The sequence below is a fragment of the Ixodes scapularis genome, unplaced genomic scaffold (assembly GCF_016920785.2).
Source record: "Ixodes scapularis isolate PalLabHiFi unplaced genomic scaffold, ASM1692078v2 PGA_scaffold10__122_contigs__length_95168666, whole genome shotgun sequence".
Taxonomy (NCBI): Eukaryota; Metazoa; Arthropoda; class Arachnida; order Ixodida; family Ixodidae; genus Ixodes; species Ixodes scapularis.
In genome coordinates, this window is record NW_024609836.1 from 59171651 (window position 1) to 59190230 (window position 18580).

The 18580-nt window shown below is 48.2% G+C and overlaps 1 protein-coding gene across 1 annotated transcript in view; it reads left to right on the forward strand.

Annotated features, from left to right (window-relative positions):
* The window catches only part of LOC120836196 (homeobox protein goosecoid-like), a 48086-nt gene extending 33468 nt beyond the window's left edge, over positions 1-14618 (forward strand). Inside the window, exons 2-3 of the mRNA XM_040221746.2 lie at positions 7492-7769; positions 12361-14618. Of these exons, the coding sequence (XP_040077680.1) occupies positions 7560-7769; positions 12361-12588 (438 nt within the window). The 5' untranslated portion in view covers positions 7492-7559 and the 3' untranslated portion in view covers positions 12589-14618. The remainder of the gene's footprint in view (positions 1-7491; positions 7770-12360) is intronic.
* Positions 14619-18580: the final 3962 nt, after the last annotated feature.

The following is an 18580-nucleotide window of genomic DNA, read 5'->3' on the forward strand; positions in this document are numbered from 1 at the left end:
ACATGGCAGTTAGGGCAATACGTATCTTCACATTGTTCTCCTTCTGGGTGAGGTTCACCACAACGCCTACATCTCTGCTCTCTCGTGCAGACAGCTGCCTTATGCCCGATGCCGTGGCATTTGAGGCACAGGACGGCTGTTGGTTTGTACGTGTATACTCTGAACAATCTTCCGCGATGCGTGATCTTCCTAGGAACTCTATTTCCATCGAACGTAAGAAGAAATGTGCCTCTCCTCCCAATGGGTCTTGCATGTAGGACATTGCAGTAGTCAGAGTCTGAGTAGTCGACAATGTCTTGTGCTGTGAACTCTGCATCCACGTCGTGTATTACTCCTCTGGGCATGAGGCCCGTGGTGGATCTGTATGTTTGGACCCCTACCTCCGTGCCGTCACCCAGCGTCAGAGTGCTCATCTGGAGGATGTCTCCTGCGTGCGCCTCACTGTAAACAGTAATGGCTATGGTGTTGTTCCTGTGATTGGGATCGTAGCTAAGTCGGTCTCTGTTGCAAGGAATTGTAAAAAGCTGTTTCAGTTGGTCCATGAGGATCCGCGATGAGATGTTCGATATTCTGGTTTGCGTCGTGGGTTTCACCACAATCACAATCTTTGGTTCGTCAAAGCGCTCAAGGTGGGTTCCCCATTGTGGTTTTTGCTTTTTGTATGTGACTCGCGTCCAACTGTTTGTCGTTTCAGGAGGAGAACTATCGTTGATGTTAGCTATCCTGCTAATCTCGTCGTCGCTGATCTCGAAATTATCGTCCCGGTCCTGACTACGGAATCTTTTCGCCGGAATTATCACCTTTCTTGCGTTGTTCTTGTTGGTTTCTAGCTCCATGCTATTGTTTTCGTCGTTCTCGGTGCACCTATCGATCGGCGTTGTTTCAGTACTCGCCATGCTCAGAATGCGGGGTGATGGGCAGGCCTAGTTCTGCCTACCCGTGGTCCGGGCCTACGGCGGCCTCTCGAGGTGAGAATTAAAAGAAAGACTCGCCTACATTTGGTTCTGCTGGAAGTCTTTCGATGGGTCGCCGTCCTTAGGTAAAAGATTTGGGTCGGGGGACCCAGTTGATCGCAGGAATTTAGTGGTGTTAGCGGAGCTGAAGCGAACGCTGCTGCTCCATAACGCCTTCCAAAAGTTGGGAGCACTCTCGCGTTCTCGCGCCGGATTTCCCACGCTTTCGTCGTCTGCTCTTCGTTAGGTTTTTCCGTTTCGACTCTCATCTTTCGCATATATCAGCATCGAAACCGCATTCGCTGCTAACGTGGCAGGTGTCCATGATGACCTGGTGATCAGCGTGAATGGGATTATCCTAGCATTCTCGTTGATCTTGCGACGTCGCCGCCCTCCGAAGGAGAGGAGGCGCAGGTTTTGGGTCCGGCCGAGTTGGTGCCACCGAAACGCCGAGGGACAGGTCAGCGCTTTTCTGCCCCCGGCCGCGCGCCAGTGATGAAGTCTACTTTCGAGGGTGCTACCAAATCAACACGACATTCGTCACAACGCAAGCGACGCGCGATAAGCGCCACGAAGAAACTTCCCTTTTATTCCGAATTCATATTTGAAAATTTCCCAGCGGTTCTTCTTAGCGTCCTTATTTATGGTCTGGCTGCGTCTTGTCATACAGAAAGGAGAAAAGTCGCATAGTTTCGAGAGGCCACTCCGTTGGGAAAAGCATTGGGGGAAATAGGGATCGCAGACGAAACGAAATTACGCTGCTCCTTTACAACGTGAAAGATGCGCGGAGAAGCGGCTTGGCGCGTGGCCACGGCATTGCTGAAACGTAGTAGCTTGGGCGTACTACACCGGCCCTCAGCGGGGTCCTTTTTGCACGCGCTTAGCGGCGCTGCCATAAGATATACTTAAAGAGAACCGTGTTTTTCGACCCGGGTGAAGCTCCGTGGGAATTGGACGCCAGTGGTGGGAACTGAACGTGGAAGTTTAACATAACATGGCGTTACCTGGATCAAAAAATAATTGAGGAGAACGAGATTTCCCTATGAGCCAATGTCCACCTAAGCCTAATATCATCAAAACAAGAAATGACACCGTGGGCGCCACTAGCATCTATTTCAGCGGAAAAAAAAAAAAAAAATTGTCAGGAAGAGAATATTGTTTTCTTTCTTAATGGCAAGATTTTTCTTCTTTTTTCTTTTTTTAATGAAACAGATGTTGCAGGCGCTTGCAGTGTCATTTGTTTTGACGGTGTTAGGCTTAGCTGGACGTCGGCTCATAGAGGAAATTTCGTTTTTCTCAAATATCTTTCGATTCAGGTAACGTAATGTTCTCGGACTTTCGCGTTCTATCCCAACCCTTAGAGTGAGATTTTCACGAAGTTTGAGCTTTCTGCGATGCATAGTTGATTCATCTGGGCCGAAAAATACGGGTTGCTTTTCTCCTATTCGATATCACCGTCATCGCTGCAAAAACGATCCGCTAAAACTCCCTATCCGCCGAAGCAGAAAAAAAAAAAAAAAGTTGCAAGGGGACGAGGGTGCTTTGATCTAAAGCGTAAATCTGTCCGTTGTGCCTGCGGCCGGCGTATGGATAAATCTCGCTTTTTCCCCCGCGTTGCATGGGGATATGTTTCCCCAAACCGCGGGATTTAAGCCAGCCGAAGGACGTTATGCGGAACGTGGGAGCAAGAGAACCAAACATGTAATAGAAACGGGCGCGTAAACACGATAAACCTCGGACAGCCACAGCGACACGAATCCGAAGCCAAATCCAAAATCCAGAACCACGCGCATTACAGGCGATTATAGAAGATTGCTGTGTTTCGGCAAAAAAAAATGTTGTTTTTTCTCCACAGCGACGAACTTTTACAATACTCGGGGTGTTTCTGGAAACGTGGGCCAAATCGTTCGTGGCAAAAAAGATACGCATCGCACACACACACAAAGAAAAAAAAAAAGAAAAGAAGAAACACGTTTGGTGTTTCATTGATTTGTGCCAAAGGGGCCTATTCAGGAAAATAAATAATGTTTGATGTAATTAGGCTCAGAATTACTTTTGACTAGCAACTTTTTAGTTAGCAACTTAAAGGGTTGGGTTTCAACTAGCAACTTTCTGGGTATCTTCAATAACCACTCAATCAGCTCACATTACAAAAAATATATAACACACAACAGTTTACGACGTAAAAAAAAAAAAAAATACGGGACTGTTTTTTACGGATGGTATTGGCTGCACCTTTAGTGTCAGGTGGTAGCTTGCGCCACCTAGCTCCCCTCCCCTGAACACTTTTGCTATAAATTACGTCTCTCGATCGTCAAATCACCTACCCCATCATTTTCTTTTTATTATCACGTTCCTTTAGACCTTCTCCGCCAATCTTGGAACCGATTTTTTTCCCCCTGTGATTTTAATATTTAGTTTTCTCGTTCTTTTTTTCTCTACAGCAAAAGCCAGCGCTCCCGCAGAATCTATTAGCCTTTTGAGGAAGGAGAGGACGAAGCCCAGCGCACTTTCCCTTGGCCGCCGAGTGTCACACCTCTCTCTCCTTCGTGAATTTTCGATCACAGTACCCTCCTCAGAGAATCATTACTATCACCTTCCCACCGTATCTTCCCTCGTTTATCTCATTCACGTAAATTGCGTCCAGTTCGATCATCAACCGTTTCTCCCCGGACTTCCACAGTACCATCGCCTATCGAGGATTGAAGTTCACTTCCTCACAAAATCGTTTATATGAATGATTCTGCTAAATTTGTTGCATCCATTACCGAAACATGCGTGTCCCAAATGTCGTGTGCCAGACTATCTCCTTGAACTTGTAGCCACGTTCAATATGAAGCACAGATGTTCCGGTGGCTTGTACGCAAGATTTATTAACGTTACGTAACGTTGGAAAATGGGGATGGGTGAACCAGCCTTTATACTTTCATTCGTGGAAATAAGGAACGTCAAACCGTCAACTTTGACAATGTTCGCTCGAAGGGGATCTGACAGGTTAAACACATATTTCTTTTTATTATTCGAAACGATTGAAAACGATGCCTTAACAAACCAATTTCCAAAAGGCCGAGTTTGAAGTTCCCGCGCAATCCGCGCCAATGCAATGATGTCAAAGATTCAGTCGTGAACAGCGCAGACATTTGAGCAAGAGCTCCGAGAAATGGCACCGCGAGCAGAGGCGGCAAGGCGGATTATGAGTGTCGTCCGCTTTCGTCGTCTGCTTCTGCATGGACGCTGAACTGAAATTGGAATACATGTTAGCGCTCAAAAACAAGGACAAAAAGACTGAGAATCAGACACCGCAGTGCGCTACTAACAACTGATTTTATTGCATGAAACGGCACTTATATACTATCCCTGTTTCTGATATCGCGCACCATCACTATAGCCAACCCGATGCCTGGCCGCGTAATGGACTACTTCCAAAACCGACGCGCCCCATCGCGGCGAAATACCACGCAGTGCACTCTGGGAACTAGTTGGCCACTCAGTTTCGGTTTCGACTGAGCAGCTTCACGTCATGCTATCACTCCGCGACCGAACGCGCTGCTTGCGTTTTCGATTATCTAACTTTTCACGAACGTACAACAGACTCATTCTCGAGCGATACAAAACGAAGACCGGGGCACTTTCCTTGGTTCCGAAACACCGGATATTGTGTGTGCGTATCCGAACGTAGTAAGACGTGGCTTAGTCACCTCACCCTACGAGTGCATGTTCGAGCTCAATTTCAATAATCCCGTCTAGTACCACTGAACTAGAACTGAAATTTGTTCATCAGGAGCCTTATACGCATTTTGTTTGCCAAACGTCCGTTTCTTGTTACTTCATTGGGCGAAAAGAAAGCCGCATCCTCACAGGGTATCAAAGTTGAGCCCAGCGTTTACGCATGAACTTTTAAGGAAACGCAATAAATTCGACCTCGCTACTGCACAAAAATTATTATGATGTCTTCCTCGTGTCATCATATATCTCCCACTCGAATTTTATGCTGGTAGAAGATTAATTTCTCGCAAACGCTGAGATCGGCTAGCTACGACGGAGGCCCTAACAAGCGTCCCCTACTCCTCGCTAAGCCTTTTTGGACGAGCTTTTACTGACGCCCAAGATCTGCGCCTGAACGGTGTGTCTGAAATTATCTTGGCATACTCAGGCAGAAAAAACAAACAAACACAAAACAAATATTCTGGCTATTAGCAACCGTCAAACGCGCTTTGAATTCGTTCGAGCACTTGTGTGAAGAATGTCGCACCGTGCGACGGACGGGCATGAACCCCTATGCGGTGCGCATGGGGGTTCATGCCCGTCCGGCGCACTTCCGGGGAACGGTGCGACATTCTTCACACAAGTGCTCGACTTTTGCTTTTTCAAAACGGTCTGTATGTGCGAATTTGCCTATATGATTGCAGGATAACTTTATGTGCATACGCGTTGTTGAATATTAATGGAATGCAAGCGGGTGGCGACTTCACTTCGTGCAGTGCTGCGGGTCAGTACAGATAAGAGATAAGAAGTGTATCAAAATTGAGCTTTTCAATGGCGCCTCCGAGTTTTACCTCGCATACTCAGGCATATTAAGAAATACAGTAATTACAAAAAGTAATATTTCGTCTATGGACGCACGAAACAAACAAACTTCCTGATCAACAACACTAATGTAAAGGCGCGAGCTCGATGTTTGCATTCTTATTGGTTGCTACAGCTTGTTGATTCGTATACAAGCAAGATCCCCGAGCTTCGCAGCGTCGAGATTCCCAGCACTGGCTCGTCCACATACCTCGATTGGAACGGTAACAGGAAGGTTCAAGTACAAAAATACAACAAGCATGTGTTAAGACAAGCTATACGTCTCAGGCTTGTGCTAAAGCTTCGAGGCCTGGCCATTTAGGTTAGTTTAGAGACCACAAATGACGCTCTCGGGACCAGAAAACCATCTCTTGTCGACGTGTCGATCGAAACCGAAACCATGCCACCCTCCTCCCTGGCCAACTAGTTCCCAGAGTGCAACGCGCGCCGTGTTGCATGCAGGGCTTTATGGAAGTAGTCTATTGAGGAAGGCACGTTTCTTGTCAAGTAGATCCATTGAAGCCACGCTGACACACGCTGACACACGCTGCCCCACCCTTCTTAATCTCATATGCCTCGGCTATTTGCCTCACAGCTTTTTCCTTATGCCTCGCCAGCTTTGACAATGATCAGACACACTTGCAGCTTTGACAATGATCAGACAGATGACCGTCCCGATAATGGACCTTTTCCACATACCGACGGCACCAGGCGGTGGCTGCACGAACTAAAAATCGAGGAAGTGACTTACCTTCGATAATGGGAGCTACGCTACCAGTTTCTTCGCTCTCCGAGCAGCGGCGCCTGCCCAACGCGACTTTAAAGAGGGGCATCCGTGGCGTCCACCCAAACGTCGTGTTTTCCTTTCCGTCGACGTTCTTTTTTTGTGTAATACAATTATATATATGCTGCAGTTGCGTGTTCTACTCGCTGATACACAGCCTCCTTCCGAATTTCCTTGATTTTTTGTTCCGACTTCCGCCGCTTGGCATCGGGCGCTCGCGCGTGCGCAGAACGCTTCTCGGAAAAGGTCCATTTCCTACTTTAAGTTTGTGTTCCCTTAGCCTATCGTTAACACACCTACCGGTCCGACCTATATACTTGTTTCCGCATGATAAGGGGATCTGATACACTATACTTTCTCCGAACATTCAACAAAGGGATTCCTGCCTTTCACCGCACATCCAGAAGGAACCTTACGAAAAGGATCTGTGATCCTACATAATCTTACTAAGTTTGTTTGGTGCGGAAAACCCTACTTTTACGTTCGATTGATTGGCCATTTTTTTCAGGCCATGCGTCGTTTTGTGAATGTACGGTATCACCGCGACCTTTTGTTTATCTTTGAGAACCGTTGGGCGAGGGCAAGCTTCACTACGCGATCTTTTTAATACGATCTCCGCAACAGACACCACCACATTCCTCGGAAAGCCAGCTGCCAGCAATCGCCTATACTGCGTGCCCAGGCCTTCTGACATCATATGGTGGCATGTTTTTTTTTAGGGCGTTCAATACGCACATATTGGCGATATTCCTTTTGACCAGTTTCGAATGAGCTGAGTTGTACGGCAACAGGGGTTTTTGGCTCTAGGGTGGTACATCCAACACACGTGTCGTTCAGAAAAGGTCAGTCTGACATCAAAGAACTGCAACACACCATCTACCGGCAGTTCCTGGGTTAATGTGAGGAGATGTAAGACGTTTAAAAAAACACAAAAAAACAGTAACGTTTTTAAAAACAGTATCGAACGCGCCAGTGCAGTGGCCGTGCAACTTCCGGTTGAATCGAATGCGCTGGTTCCTGCGCTGCTGAACTAGTTCAGGCAGTTCAGACGCATCGAAAAGAACTGATAATTCTGGTCGTGACGTCACAGATAGAAACCATAAAAGAGAGCCGCCGAAACATCTCCTCCCCAATAGCTCTCCCGAATTTTATCCGCAGCATTCAGACAGACCTAAACGTTCTCTGCAGGCTACGGCTGTTCGGAGGCCTGCGATCTGCGCTTGGTGCCCTCGACGGGGTCCCAGGCCCCGGCCTACATGGACCCGAGCTGCGTCGTGGGACTGGCCCTGGCGGCGTCGGCGGCTGCGTCGGGCGTCGGCCACCGGCGGAAACGCCGGCACCGGACCATCTTCACCGAGGACCAGCTGGAGCAGCTGGAGGCCGCCTTCCTGCGGACCCACTACCCGGACGTTGGGCTCAGGGAGGAGCTCGCACTCCGCGTGGACCTCAGGGAGGAGAGGGTCGAGGTAGGCCTCCGACTCAACTCTCTGACGTTACAGCACTACGCCGACGCTGGTGTCGTATACTGCGCATGCGCCGACGCTTCTCCTCTCCCGGATTTTGTTTGTGCACACGCGCAGTGCCCATACCTAATGTTGGCAGACGCGGGTCTGTTTGGAAACAGTGTTGGTGTATAGCAGGCGGGAACTAACCATGTTCCGTTCCAATTTAAATCCGCGCGCAACCGACGCTACGACCTTAGGGAGTCAATAGGGGGTTTTCATAAATCCTTTTCGCCGTCCCGCGACGCCCTCCGCTACCCGCTATGGTACCCGGAAGTCTACAGTCAAGGCCATGGGCGCGCAAGCGCAGTAGCCGCTTCTTCGCTGCGGAGGGTTTAGCGGAGGGGAAGACGCGGTCTACGAAAACTCCCTTATGAAGCAGCGAAAAAGTTGCGTCATTACGGCACTTATCTCCTTTTTGCATTCGCTATCACCGACTAAAACCAACTGCGCAAAGTAAATGCGCCCCGATCCTGCGCTGGTACATGCGCTGACCTTGGACCGGCTTAGAGTAACCAAAGTTGGCAGCGTCCCACTGGCTGTGGAAACTGGCTAGGAAACACCTTGTGCATGCGCCGACAGGTGGGGCCGGCTAAGTGCATATATTTTGAGAGGCTAGGCGATAGGACGCGTAGCAATTGAGGCCGCAATGGATTGGCTGGTTATAGGGAGCGGTGCCGTGTCGTAACACCCGAAGATCGCCGGCGATGTTTCCCTTCGCCGATTTTGGTGCCGCGCAGTGCATGGGAGACGCCGGGTGCATCACTGGGGCGCGTGTTAATTTTGTGCATGATTGGTTTAGAGACAGCAGAGCCACAAGACACCGAGTGCCGATTGGCTTCGTCGGGCCATCGGTATACGGTCAGAGTTCAACTGAAAAAAAAAAAGAGCATAGCTGTGGCTGATGATGATCACATACAATCGCTAGGCAAACTCGGGTAGCCCCGAACGTCTGGGATGTGTCCAAAAACAGTGTCATACTCCTTTTTCGGCGTTTCACATACAGCTTTTCAGTGCTTATCAAAGAAACCAGAAAAGTCGAGTGCTGTGGACACATGCGCCGCGTCGGATATTTTGCAGAAGAGAGCTGTACTGCGCATGCCCAGAACACGTTTTTCAGCACAGTGTACAAAGACGGCAACGTACGGCAGTCAATTATCGGAACGGATTATACTCTACATAGCAATCGTTAAGAAATTATAATCACTGACAGCCCAAAAATGGCAGGGCGATTGTGATAGGCATTACGCAATGTGATTGGCACTCCACAGCCAGTCACATTGCGGCATCGCCCTAAATAACCAATCCCGATTCAAGAAGCGTAAGCGGCCATGTCCTGCGTTTCTTAAGCGGTCACTGTCTATTGGGGAGGAGATAGAACCGTCGCAAACCTAGTGACCAAGTTGAGAACTAAACCCATCGGGACATCAACATGGATTACTTGTGTTTCTGTCGCAGCGATCAGCTGGTGCAGCGCTCGGCAGTATGCCAGTGATGTTATTCGAAATAATGCCATTGACCACTGGCATTATGCCGGTGATGAGCTATGACTGACGATGGTTAGATAGACCCGAGGCAAAGTCCGGCTGCCGTTAAGGTCTGGGATGCGTCCAAAATGGTATTATATTCCTGTCTCGTGCGTGTCCTATGAGTTACGTCTTATTTGGAGATCACCAAAAAAGGTGCTCTCCAAAGGCGCTCTGCTTGTTTCGAGTTTAAAAGGTTGTAAAGTAGATAATGTCGGGTTAGAGAAGACAAGATACTTTGAGCTACAGATGAGAAAACGGCAGGAAACAAAAACTGCGAGGATAGTCATGGTTATCCGCTTCGTTGCCCCTTTTCTTAAAAGCGACCAATCCCGACGAACTCTCTAGGTTTAAAAAAAAAAAAAAAAACACGGGTGTGTCGTGTTTTTTTTTTTTTTTTTTTATCAGTTTATGTTTTATCGCTACTTTTGCAAAAATAATAATGCTATAAAAAAAACTTCGGGAGCTTTTCTTGAATTCTCCACAGTCATTTATTTTCTCTCTCTTTCCCTCTCCCTCTCATTCTCACTCTCGCCCTCCTCACCGCCTAAACTGATTAAAAGGAATACCACTGGGTGGCATTAGTAACTCACAAATGGTGCACATTCAAGTATGTCGCGCTAGAGCGACCTAATGAATGTTACGTGACTACGCAACTTTAGGTGGGCAGCACTTGTCTAATTCCATAAGGTGGAAACAGCTCTACCATCCAAAAAAAAACATACACGCAAAAAAAAAAAAAAAAAACGAAACTGCGAATATTACACGAATCTTCAAGGACGTAGACTCTTTGAACGGGTCACTGCTGCAGATGACAACTAACAGTTCACGCAACACAAAGACCATATATGGCTGATGAAACTAGTCATTCGGCGTCGAGGCACACGACAAAACTCCCTCCCTTTCCATTTCTTTCTCGCTTTCCGACCAAAAGCTCTTCACGCACCCTCCAGCCATGAACTCGGCAAGACAGTTCATTTTCCAGACCCTCATCGCTGCTCTGGGTCCAGAAAGCGTGTATATATACACCCATTCCCATCAACCGCAGCGACCGTCGTCTGTCCAAAAACCAAAAGCCGAATTGGGGGAAAACGCACTCGAGCCAGAGGACCAAACCCCGCTTTTGTTCGCGGCTTCACATCTCATCCCCCACCTCCCTCGCTCGCTCCAGAAACGCGATCTTCCAGGCGAGGCCTCGAAATCCAAACCCCGACCTCGCGAAGTCACGCGCAGAACATGTCTTTGCTGTTGTTCTGTTTCGGGGCGGCCTGCCACCGTCGACTGGAGGACCTTGCGCCTTTTTTAGGCAGTCAAACCACGATCCTCGTGTGCCGACAAGTGCGTCGAGGTCGGTCCTGGTTCTGACACCTGATGGAGGTTCGAGTACCGCGCGCCGAGGATTCAAGTCCCCGCGGCTTTGTGGGCAACAAAAGGAACAGCTGGTTGTTCGCGTCGCTTGCTCATTTGTGGGGCCTCGATGCTCATTGGATATACGGGAGGGCGCGCAGCGAAACTAGATTGGGTGTCTTGGCTCTTGCTTCCTAACGCGGTTTCCAGAGCTCTTTTTCTGCTCTCTGAGCATTTTGAAGACTCGGCGTCTTGAGTGGTTTCGTCTCGTTTCCAATGGACTCGTCGCCGTGCTCTTTGTGTTGGCCGCGGAACCGGAACGCCGGCCGTAGTGAATTGAAAAGTGCGCCGGTGTGTGTGTGTGTGTGAATGATTAAAAGACGAACCACCAACGCGCATGAAAAAATTGCGTTTTGTGAATATAAGAAAAACACAACGAAGGAACATATTTTTGAACATCGTTTTGATGATCGTAGGTTTCTTGAAATGAGCTCTCCAAGGAATACTTCCTTTTTTTTTTGTTCAAAATCCCTTTGCCTAAAATTTTTTTTTTTTTTTTTTTTTTTTGCAATGCCAATTGTAGCAAAGGTCTAGTATAAACGTTGGAGCGTGTTGAAAACAATCGACCGCGAATGGTGTCCTTCAACTTCGAAAACAGCCAAAAAATCGCTGAGAGCTTAAGGTCAGGGAAGCATATGGAGCGCGGGGACCAGTTCCCAACGTGCGCTCCAAGCTTATTTATTGCTTAACATATCCTGTAACTTCACTGCAAAGTGTATATCTTGAAGAAAGGAAGTAAGTCCAGCAGTGATAGACCTTTCTTCAAAAGTGTGTGCCGTCCAGTAGCTGCTGCGCCTATTATCCGACTCCGTCGTTGTTTGGGTATACGTCTACGCTGAGCATGTGTTAGACACGAGCGCTTCGTCAGCGTTCTGCGACGACTTGGATCCAGTCACACGCTTCGGGCGCAAGACAATGCGACCGGCACTGTTGCTTGATGGGGTTTTGAAAATGGTCCATTGGTCGTACCTGACAAAATCGGCGTACGTAGAGTACGCCTTTGGGTCAGTATAAATCTACCGTATACGGCCACACGATCGCCTACACCAGTCAGTGGGAGTGAGACGCCGCCGGAAGGCCGCCCCTGCCGCCTTGACTCTGTGTTGTTCTTCTGGTTGCGATCGCTTTTACATCTTGCGATTTCACCAAGTCACCCTCCCGGACGTTGAAAATTCGAGAGAAAAATGTATGACCACAGCATCCGATCACGGTGCCGACAACAAGCTTACGTTCGTCAGATTGCAGGCGTGTCTGAAGGCAGGCTTCTTGAAGCCGTCAGCTGGGGGAGGGGGGTGCACGGCGGGGTCTGCAACCATTTGAACGGTTCACCAGCAGATATAACCTTGGAGGAATTGGAGACACAACCACTCCAACTATAGGCTGATAAATAACCAATATTGCTTTTCTCACCGACATAACAAAGTGAACTTTCTGCCGACTCCTGCAATCTTCTAGTTCCGCTCCTTTACGAACAATTATTCGCTGGTCATTGACAGATGGCAATAAGGCAAAACCGCACATGTGCGAACATTGTTTGCTGTCTGTCCGTTTGTTAAAACAACTCCCTCAGCTCGCATGCACCAGATATGGTTGACGTGTATCTTTGAACTTCCTGAACGCAGGTCTGGTTCAAGAACCGTCGAGCCAAGTGGCGGAAGCAACAGCGCGAAGAGCAAGAGCGACAGCGACGACTTCAGGATCAAGTTCAAGGGGCCAGTGGGGGACGCCAGTCCTGCGATGAAGGGAATCGACATCTGGTGGCCGCTGACGACGATTCCGACGGCGCCAGCAGCCACGGCGGCCGAGGAACGCCCGAAGACTCGGACGGGGACAACATCATCGTCGCCTGACCGGGGCACCTTTACGCACGTCTTTGACTCGGCGACTGGTCTTGAGGTGCTCCCTGCTATGATGAACAGGATGCTTTTGTGCAACTTCATCCATCGTCGCGTCACCTGCCCGTGGCACCATTACCGCACGTATTTCTGTGACTTGGCTAGTGGTCTTGAGGTACTCCCTGCTATTATGGACATGATGATTTCGTGGAACTTCACAAGGTAACGATCGTCACGTGCTTCTAGAAACGACGTTTACGTCATGGCTGCGCGCGAGTCTTATATGTGTGATGACGAAACTCCCTAACCGCACGTCGTCCACGGAATGTCACGTGGTTCACTATAGGTTTAGGCTTATCCATTTAGTGCAATGTGGTAATGAATGTTCAAGGCGTCGTCATGTACGGGGGGAACATATTAATGTAAGAACGATATTTTATTTAGCTACAGTTGAATCGTTTGTTTATGAAACAAGTGGTATATTTCTGGTCGCGTATTGACGGCTGGACCTGAGATCCACAGCGCGTGAATACCACATCCTGGAATGTCGCTCGCACACGGGACATTACAGGATGCGGTATTTACGTTGTTGATCCCTACAAGACTAAAGCCCCTGTACTCACGACCATTTAGTGCAATCCTGTCGTGAGCATCCACAAGACATTGGAAGGACCTCCACGCCCATGTGAACGTTGAGGTTTCTAAACTCTTGTTTTCTGTTCTTACCCTACCGGATCACTGAACAGCAAGTCAGCGACATAAAACGAACGGCAAAATCAAAGAAGTAGATCGTAGTAAAATCACAAGGTTCCCAGAATCCGCATAGGCAAGAAGAAAGCAGACGCAATACATCTTCGAGCTCGCTAGCCAACTGTTGCAGTCCGTTTCACGTTGTGCGCTGGATTCTCAAACACGCTGCACAAGTTAGGCGTGGACTTCCCATATACCCATGCTAAAATCTCAAGACAGTCACGAGCAAATTTGAAAATGTCTGCATTATATATCGCGATGTGCGTCAACTGGCTGGTACGGCGATTAAACGATTAGAGCCTTCCTATGTATACAGTAACTGACACTCAAGAAACGGCGAATCTTGATCCCACCTTCTGGAACCCTGAAGGGCAGCTATACCAATGGCACTTCGACTGACTGTGAACTCACACCTTAAGCGAGTCGAACTCGTGCGCAGCACGTTTAATTCTGCACGGGCTCGAAGGGGAGCGATGAAAAAGCGAGCTTATGGCTTCTCTGAAGGCTGTCTGCGACTGCAACCGCGTAGCTCGCAACACCAGCAACGATCTAACTTGTGCTGCAGGGCGTGTATTTTGCCGAGTCGTTACATAATCAGAATAAATAAAACCGAAAAAAAAAAGTTTACACGGATGACTATAGAAGACGCTCAGCACTGTGTTTGTGTCTTCTACTCGTCCTTCTGCTTTTTTACTATTTTATTTATTTTAATTTTGTGTTCTCTTGACATGCTGACTCCGCAATTGTGTGCCAAGGCATAACCTCGCAGATGTGATACCTTGACACACATAAAATGCACAGTCTCCTAAATGTGCCAAGTAATCCTGTTTCTGCACTCAAGGTGGTACAGTGCCAAAGGTCCGCGGATTCCTCAGGCTTTTTCAGACATGCTCTTGAAGCTTCTGGAAGGCAACCATTACAGGTTGCCTGGCTCTGAAAAAGTGTACAAGCCGTGTTTTGGGTCAAAATAACCGAATGTTCGCATCGCGAACAGCGTCGGGACCATGCAATAAATACAGAACACGAACTAAGCGCGCGGACCGTGTTTGCGCTTATTCTGTCATGCTAACTCCTCTTCTGTCCTGGATCTTCGTGCAGATGCCTGCCTTCAAATAGGTAACCGTGCCGTTGGTACGACGGACACTCGCATTCTGCGCAAAAGAAAGTAAATAATAATAATAATAATTTCATTAGCAAAAACTGCAGCACATCAGTCGTGTTCCTAATCGAATTGACGGCACCACAAATCTCGTCGTGAAAGTTTGTTTGTTTTAAGGCTTTACTATTTATTAAAACGGAGATAATAACGTTGTTGTTGTTGTTGTTATTGTTTCCCTTCAAGTGTGTCGAACTGACTAGAGGACATTGTGACGTTGAGATATGTGTCCCCTGCAGGGATCGGATCCCCATCACAAATGTATTTCTGGGGCAATACATTAATTGAAAAGACGTTGCTAACGTCTTCGCAGAAATAACTAGTACGCAGAAATCAGAATGAATCAAAATTATACTTTGTTTTAATTATTTAAGAGTGCGTTATAATTTGTCATGGGTAATACACGCTTTCATATTAAAATGATCGTCAATACTGAAGGACGAAAAGGAATGCAGCATGCTAAACTTAGCCATGTAAAATAGTTATAAACAGGCGTATTTACGCAAATCATGGCGCACAATCAGTATAAAAGAGCAACGGCAACAAACTCGTTAGAATTCTATCAGTCAACACAACAATCATTGCCATTAGGCGCAAGGGAATGGCTTTCTGATAATAGGGAATTTTAGTAGACCGTTTTCGTGCAGTCGCTTTGCAGAGCGGAGCGCGGAATCGCCACTGCGCCTGCGCGCCGATGGCCTTGGTTGTAGAGTTCCGGGTAGCGGAGGGGCTTAGCGGAGTGGGAAACACGGTCTACTAAAACTCGCTAATGCCATAACTTGCCAAAGGGTGAAGCTATAGCCTCTGCGAGCCAATCAGAGGGACAGAACGAAGCACTTGACAGCTCTTCATGGTACGCAGTCACGTTGCTTGCTCTAATGCTCTACTTGGCTCGCTGGGCCATATCTTATGACGTTCGTCAAGTTATGTCGAAACGAAATGCGTCCATCCCAAGTCAACAAGTGTGAGTCTAGCAATGTCTGCATAAGTAAACAGACTACTTTCAAAGACTCCGGCATGCAACACAGCACACGTTGAGTTATGGGAGTTCTTTAGCCATGGAGAGGACTGGCATGGTTTCGATGTCGATTGCCCCGTCGATGAATTTCATGCACTGGAAGAAAATAAAGCCAGTGCTCGCCTGTATTGTACACCCACTCACCTTCGTGAGAGCCCCCGATAAAACGCGGACATCCAGCGGGCGTATACGGTCTGCCTAGGATTAGCGAGGAGTAAGAGTAGGACCGGCCGCGCCCAATGCCAATGTTTCTAGATTACCTCAGTTGTGTGTGGAACTCCCGCGGAAGGGGGTACCCCCGTCGCTCACTTCAGTCCGCCTCCCGCTGTTCGAAGCGCCATCTAGATTCTAGTTTACAAATTTTGTGTTCCATAGAGTACGGTGGAACGCCATCTAGACGGCTGCGCTTCGTAACGTACGTATCCCATAGAATATACTGCAGCTACCAAAGCAGCCGTCCGGCACATCGAACGATGGGAGGACAGTCGTGGTGAGTGAGGGGGGTACTGCTCGTACATGCAGCGTCTATGAGCAGTTCCGTAACTGAGCTAATCGAATAACGTTGCCCAATGCGGAGCGAAAGTTCGTCTGCTTCTTTTGCATGTTTTTGGGGTGACGTCAGAACGCCGAGATTTAATCGGCTCTGATTGAAGGTTAGTGGGTATAGACCCTTTCTCCAAAGGCGCCGCCATCTTGAATTGTCGTCACTTCCAGTATGGGCGAAAACATTGGTTTTCCGTTGCCACGCCAGTAGAAGACGCTTAGGATATAAGCGTAACCGTCGCACATCATCGTTTTGCCTTCCCCTTATTTTATTACTATTTACAAGTTGAAACGTTGGATTATTTTTTTTTGTCGCCCATACCGGGTACGCCTATTGGGTGGCTGGGGACGAGAGTACACAAAGGAAGTCTATACCTCAAAGCAAGATGTCTTGAGGTCTACCCACTATCGTTCGATCAGAGCCAATCAGAGCTTGGCGTTCTGACGTCACCACAACCCTTGCAAAAGAAGCAGACAAACTTGCGCTCCGAATTCCTTCCTGGCCGGGCCTGGCTACCACTTCAGGGTGCAGCATGACCCTCGTGTACCTTAGCATTTTATTTGCATTTGTAAGCAACACACGCACTGTTATACATTTAATAAAAGTAGCACATTCGAAAATGAAAGCACCGTATTTGGTCGTAACGGGGTATCCTGAAGGTGACGTTGGCAACCCGAAACCGAAACTGTGACCAAGGTTTTCCCAAGGTACTTTGCACGACACTACGCCGCTAGGATCGCTTCGAGTGTGCAAGATGTTCGCATAAACGAACATCGACCGAAAAAATCAAATTTGTCCCATTTAGTATTCATACGCGGTTCGGAAGTGTATGTTTACTTTCATATTATTTCGTTACCTGTCTCCTCTCTGCGAGGAAAATTTGGCCAGTTCAGGGCGACTGTGGTGGTTACTATAGAGCCACTACATACGCGCTTCTGCCATTTGAGGTATCTTGCTGCTTAGTATCACTTTTTCTTCAACCATGTGCAATGTACACCAGCTCGTTTGCGCCCCTACTTTTCGTTCATTAATATCATTGTTGCCAGTGTATCCGAAGCCTTGTCCGTAAATCGCAGAAAACGCCTTCCCGTCCACCAAAAATTTTAAAACAGTCCGCGACAAAGCAAAGCGATATCGCCTGATCTTCCTGACGCGGCATCGAACGCTCAGGGAGTCGCCTTTTCGAACCGTAACTACTACCATTACGTCCGCTCTGTGCACTGAGCACCAAAATGGCGGTACCCGCAAGAAAACCGAAAAGCAGAGTGCCGATGCTACAAGCGCATATACGACTGCGCGTTTCATATACGCCCGTGCGTTTCGCATTGCAGAATGCGACTAACAAAACACAACAGTAGACCTATTGCTGTATTACCCAAGCATCAAGGAGAATGCAGGGATTGGTGTTCCACGCGCCGCACCTGCTGGCGTCAACCAGTAGTAACTTTTCAAAAACAAATACCTAAAACAAATGGCATTTTGCGCGCGCGTTCGTCAACGCTTTATTTTGGTTATTTACTTCGAATCTTTTATACGGGGAAGTCGTGCGCGTGTGGGCGCGTTGAACACCAATCCCTGCATTCTCCTTGATGCTTGGGTAATATAGCAGATGGTCTGTTGTAGAGAGATAAAAAAAAAGTCTACGAACGTTTGATAACGGCTAGAGTTTTTTATACGGTCAGTATACGTGCAAACCTCCCAAAAGAGCTCAAAGGTGGCGATATATATATACACACACAAACAGTTTCACATAAAGCCGTTCCCCCGCGAGGACATCAAACAAACTAGGAAGTACGCGAGGAAATGGAAACAAAAGAAGGGAAAAAAGTCCGAAGGGGAGGCAATGTGCGCTCCGCCGACGAGAAAAAGGAAGCGGCTTTTCCGCTACCTCTGAAAAGGAAGCCCCAGTTATGCGGAAGTCGGATTATGAGGCCGAAGACCCACAAGTCCTCCGCGTCCCTCCGCGGAGCCCGGGTCTCTCCCCACATCCCTACTCGTTCCCCAAGCTGACCGTGGGGCGGAAGCAACGCGCTCGTTGCACCAATCACTGGTCTCTATTTCACCACGTGATCACGCTTACCGCCCGTATACCAACATCGCATGGAATAATCAAAGCCCGCGAAAAGCCTCCTGTATACCTCCGTGCAACGGCGCCCCACTCGGATATGGCCCCCAAAATTCAGCGATTGGACCCGAGCCAGTCGCCGAGCGTCCTTCGACGCGCTGATTGGACACGAGGCCCGGCCGAACGATGACGTCACGCTCGGGTCCAATCTGCGTCTGCGCTCGATCTCACTGCGATGACGTCGAAATGACAAGTGCACGCGAGCTTTGGTTATTCTGCGCCAAGTATAGTTCTCACGGGGTTTGGTTTTCGAAAGAAACGATGTCTTTGAAACGTCTTGATAAGATAAGATAAATCTAATCTAAGATGCACCAACATACATCTTAATTCCACTCATGAAGGGGGAAAATAGTAGCGTTCTGCGAGGACCCGGGCTTTCTTTACTGCCGTTCTTGGTACATTGAATACGAGCTT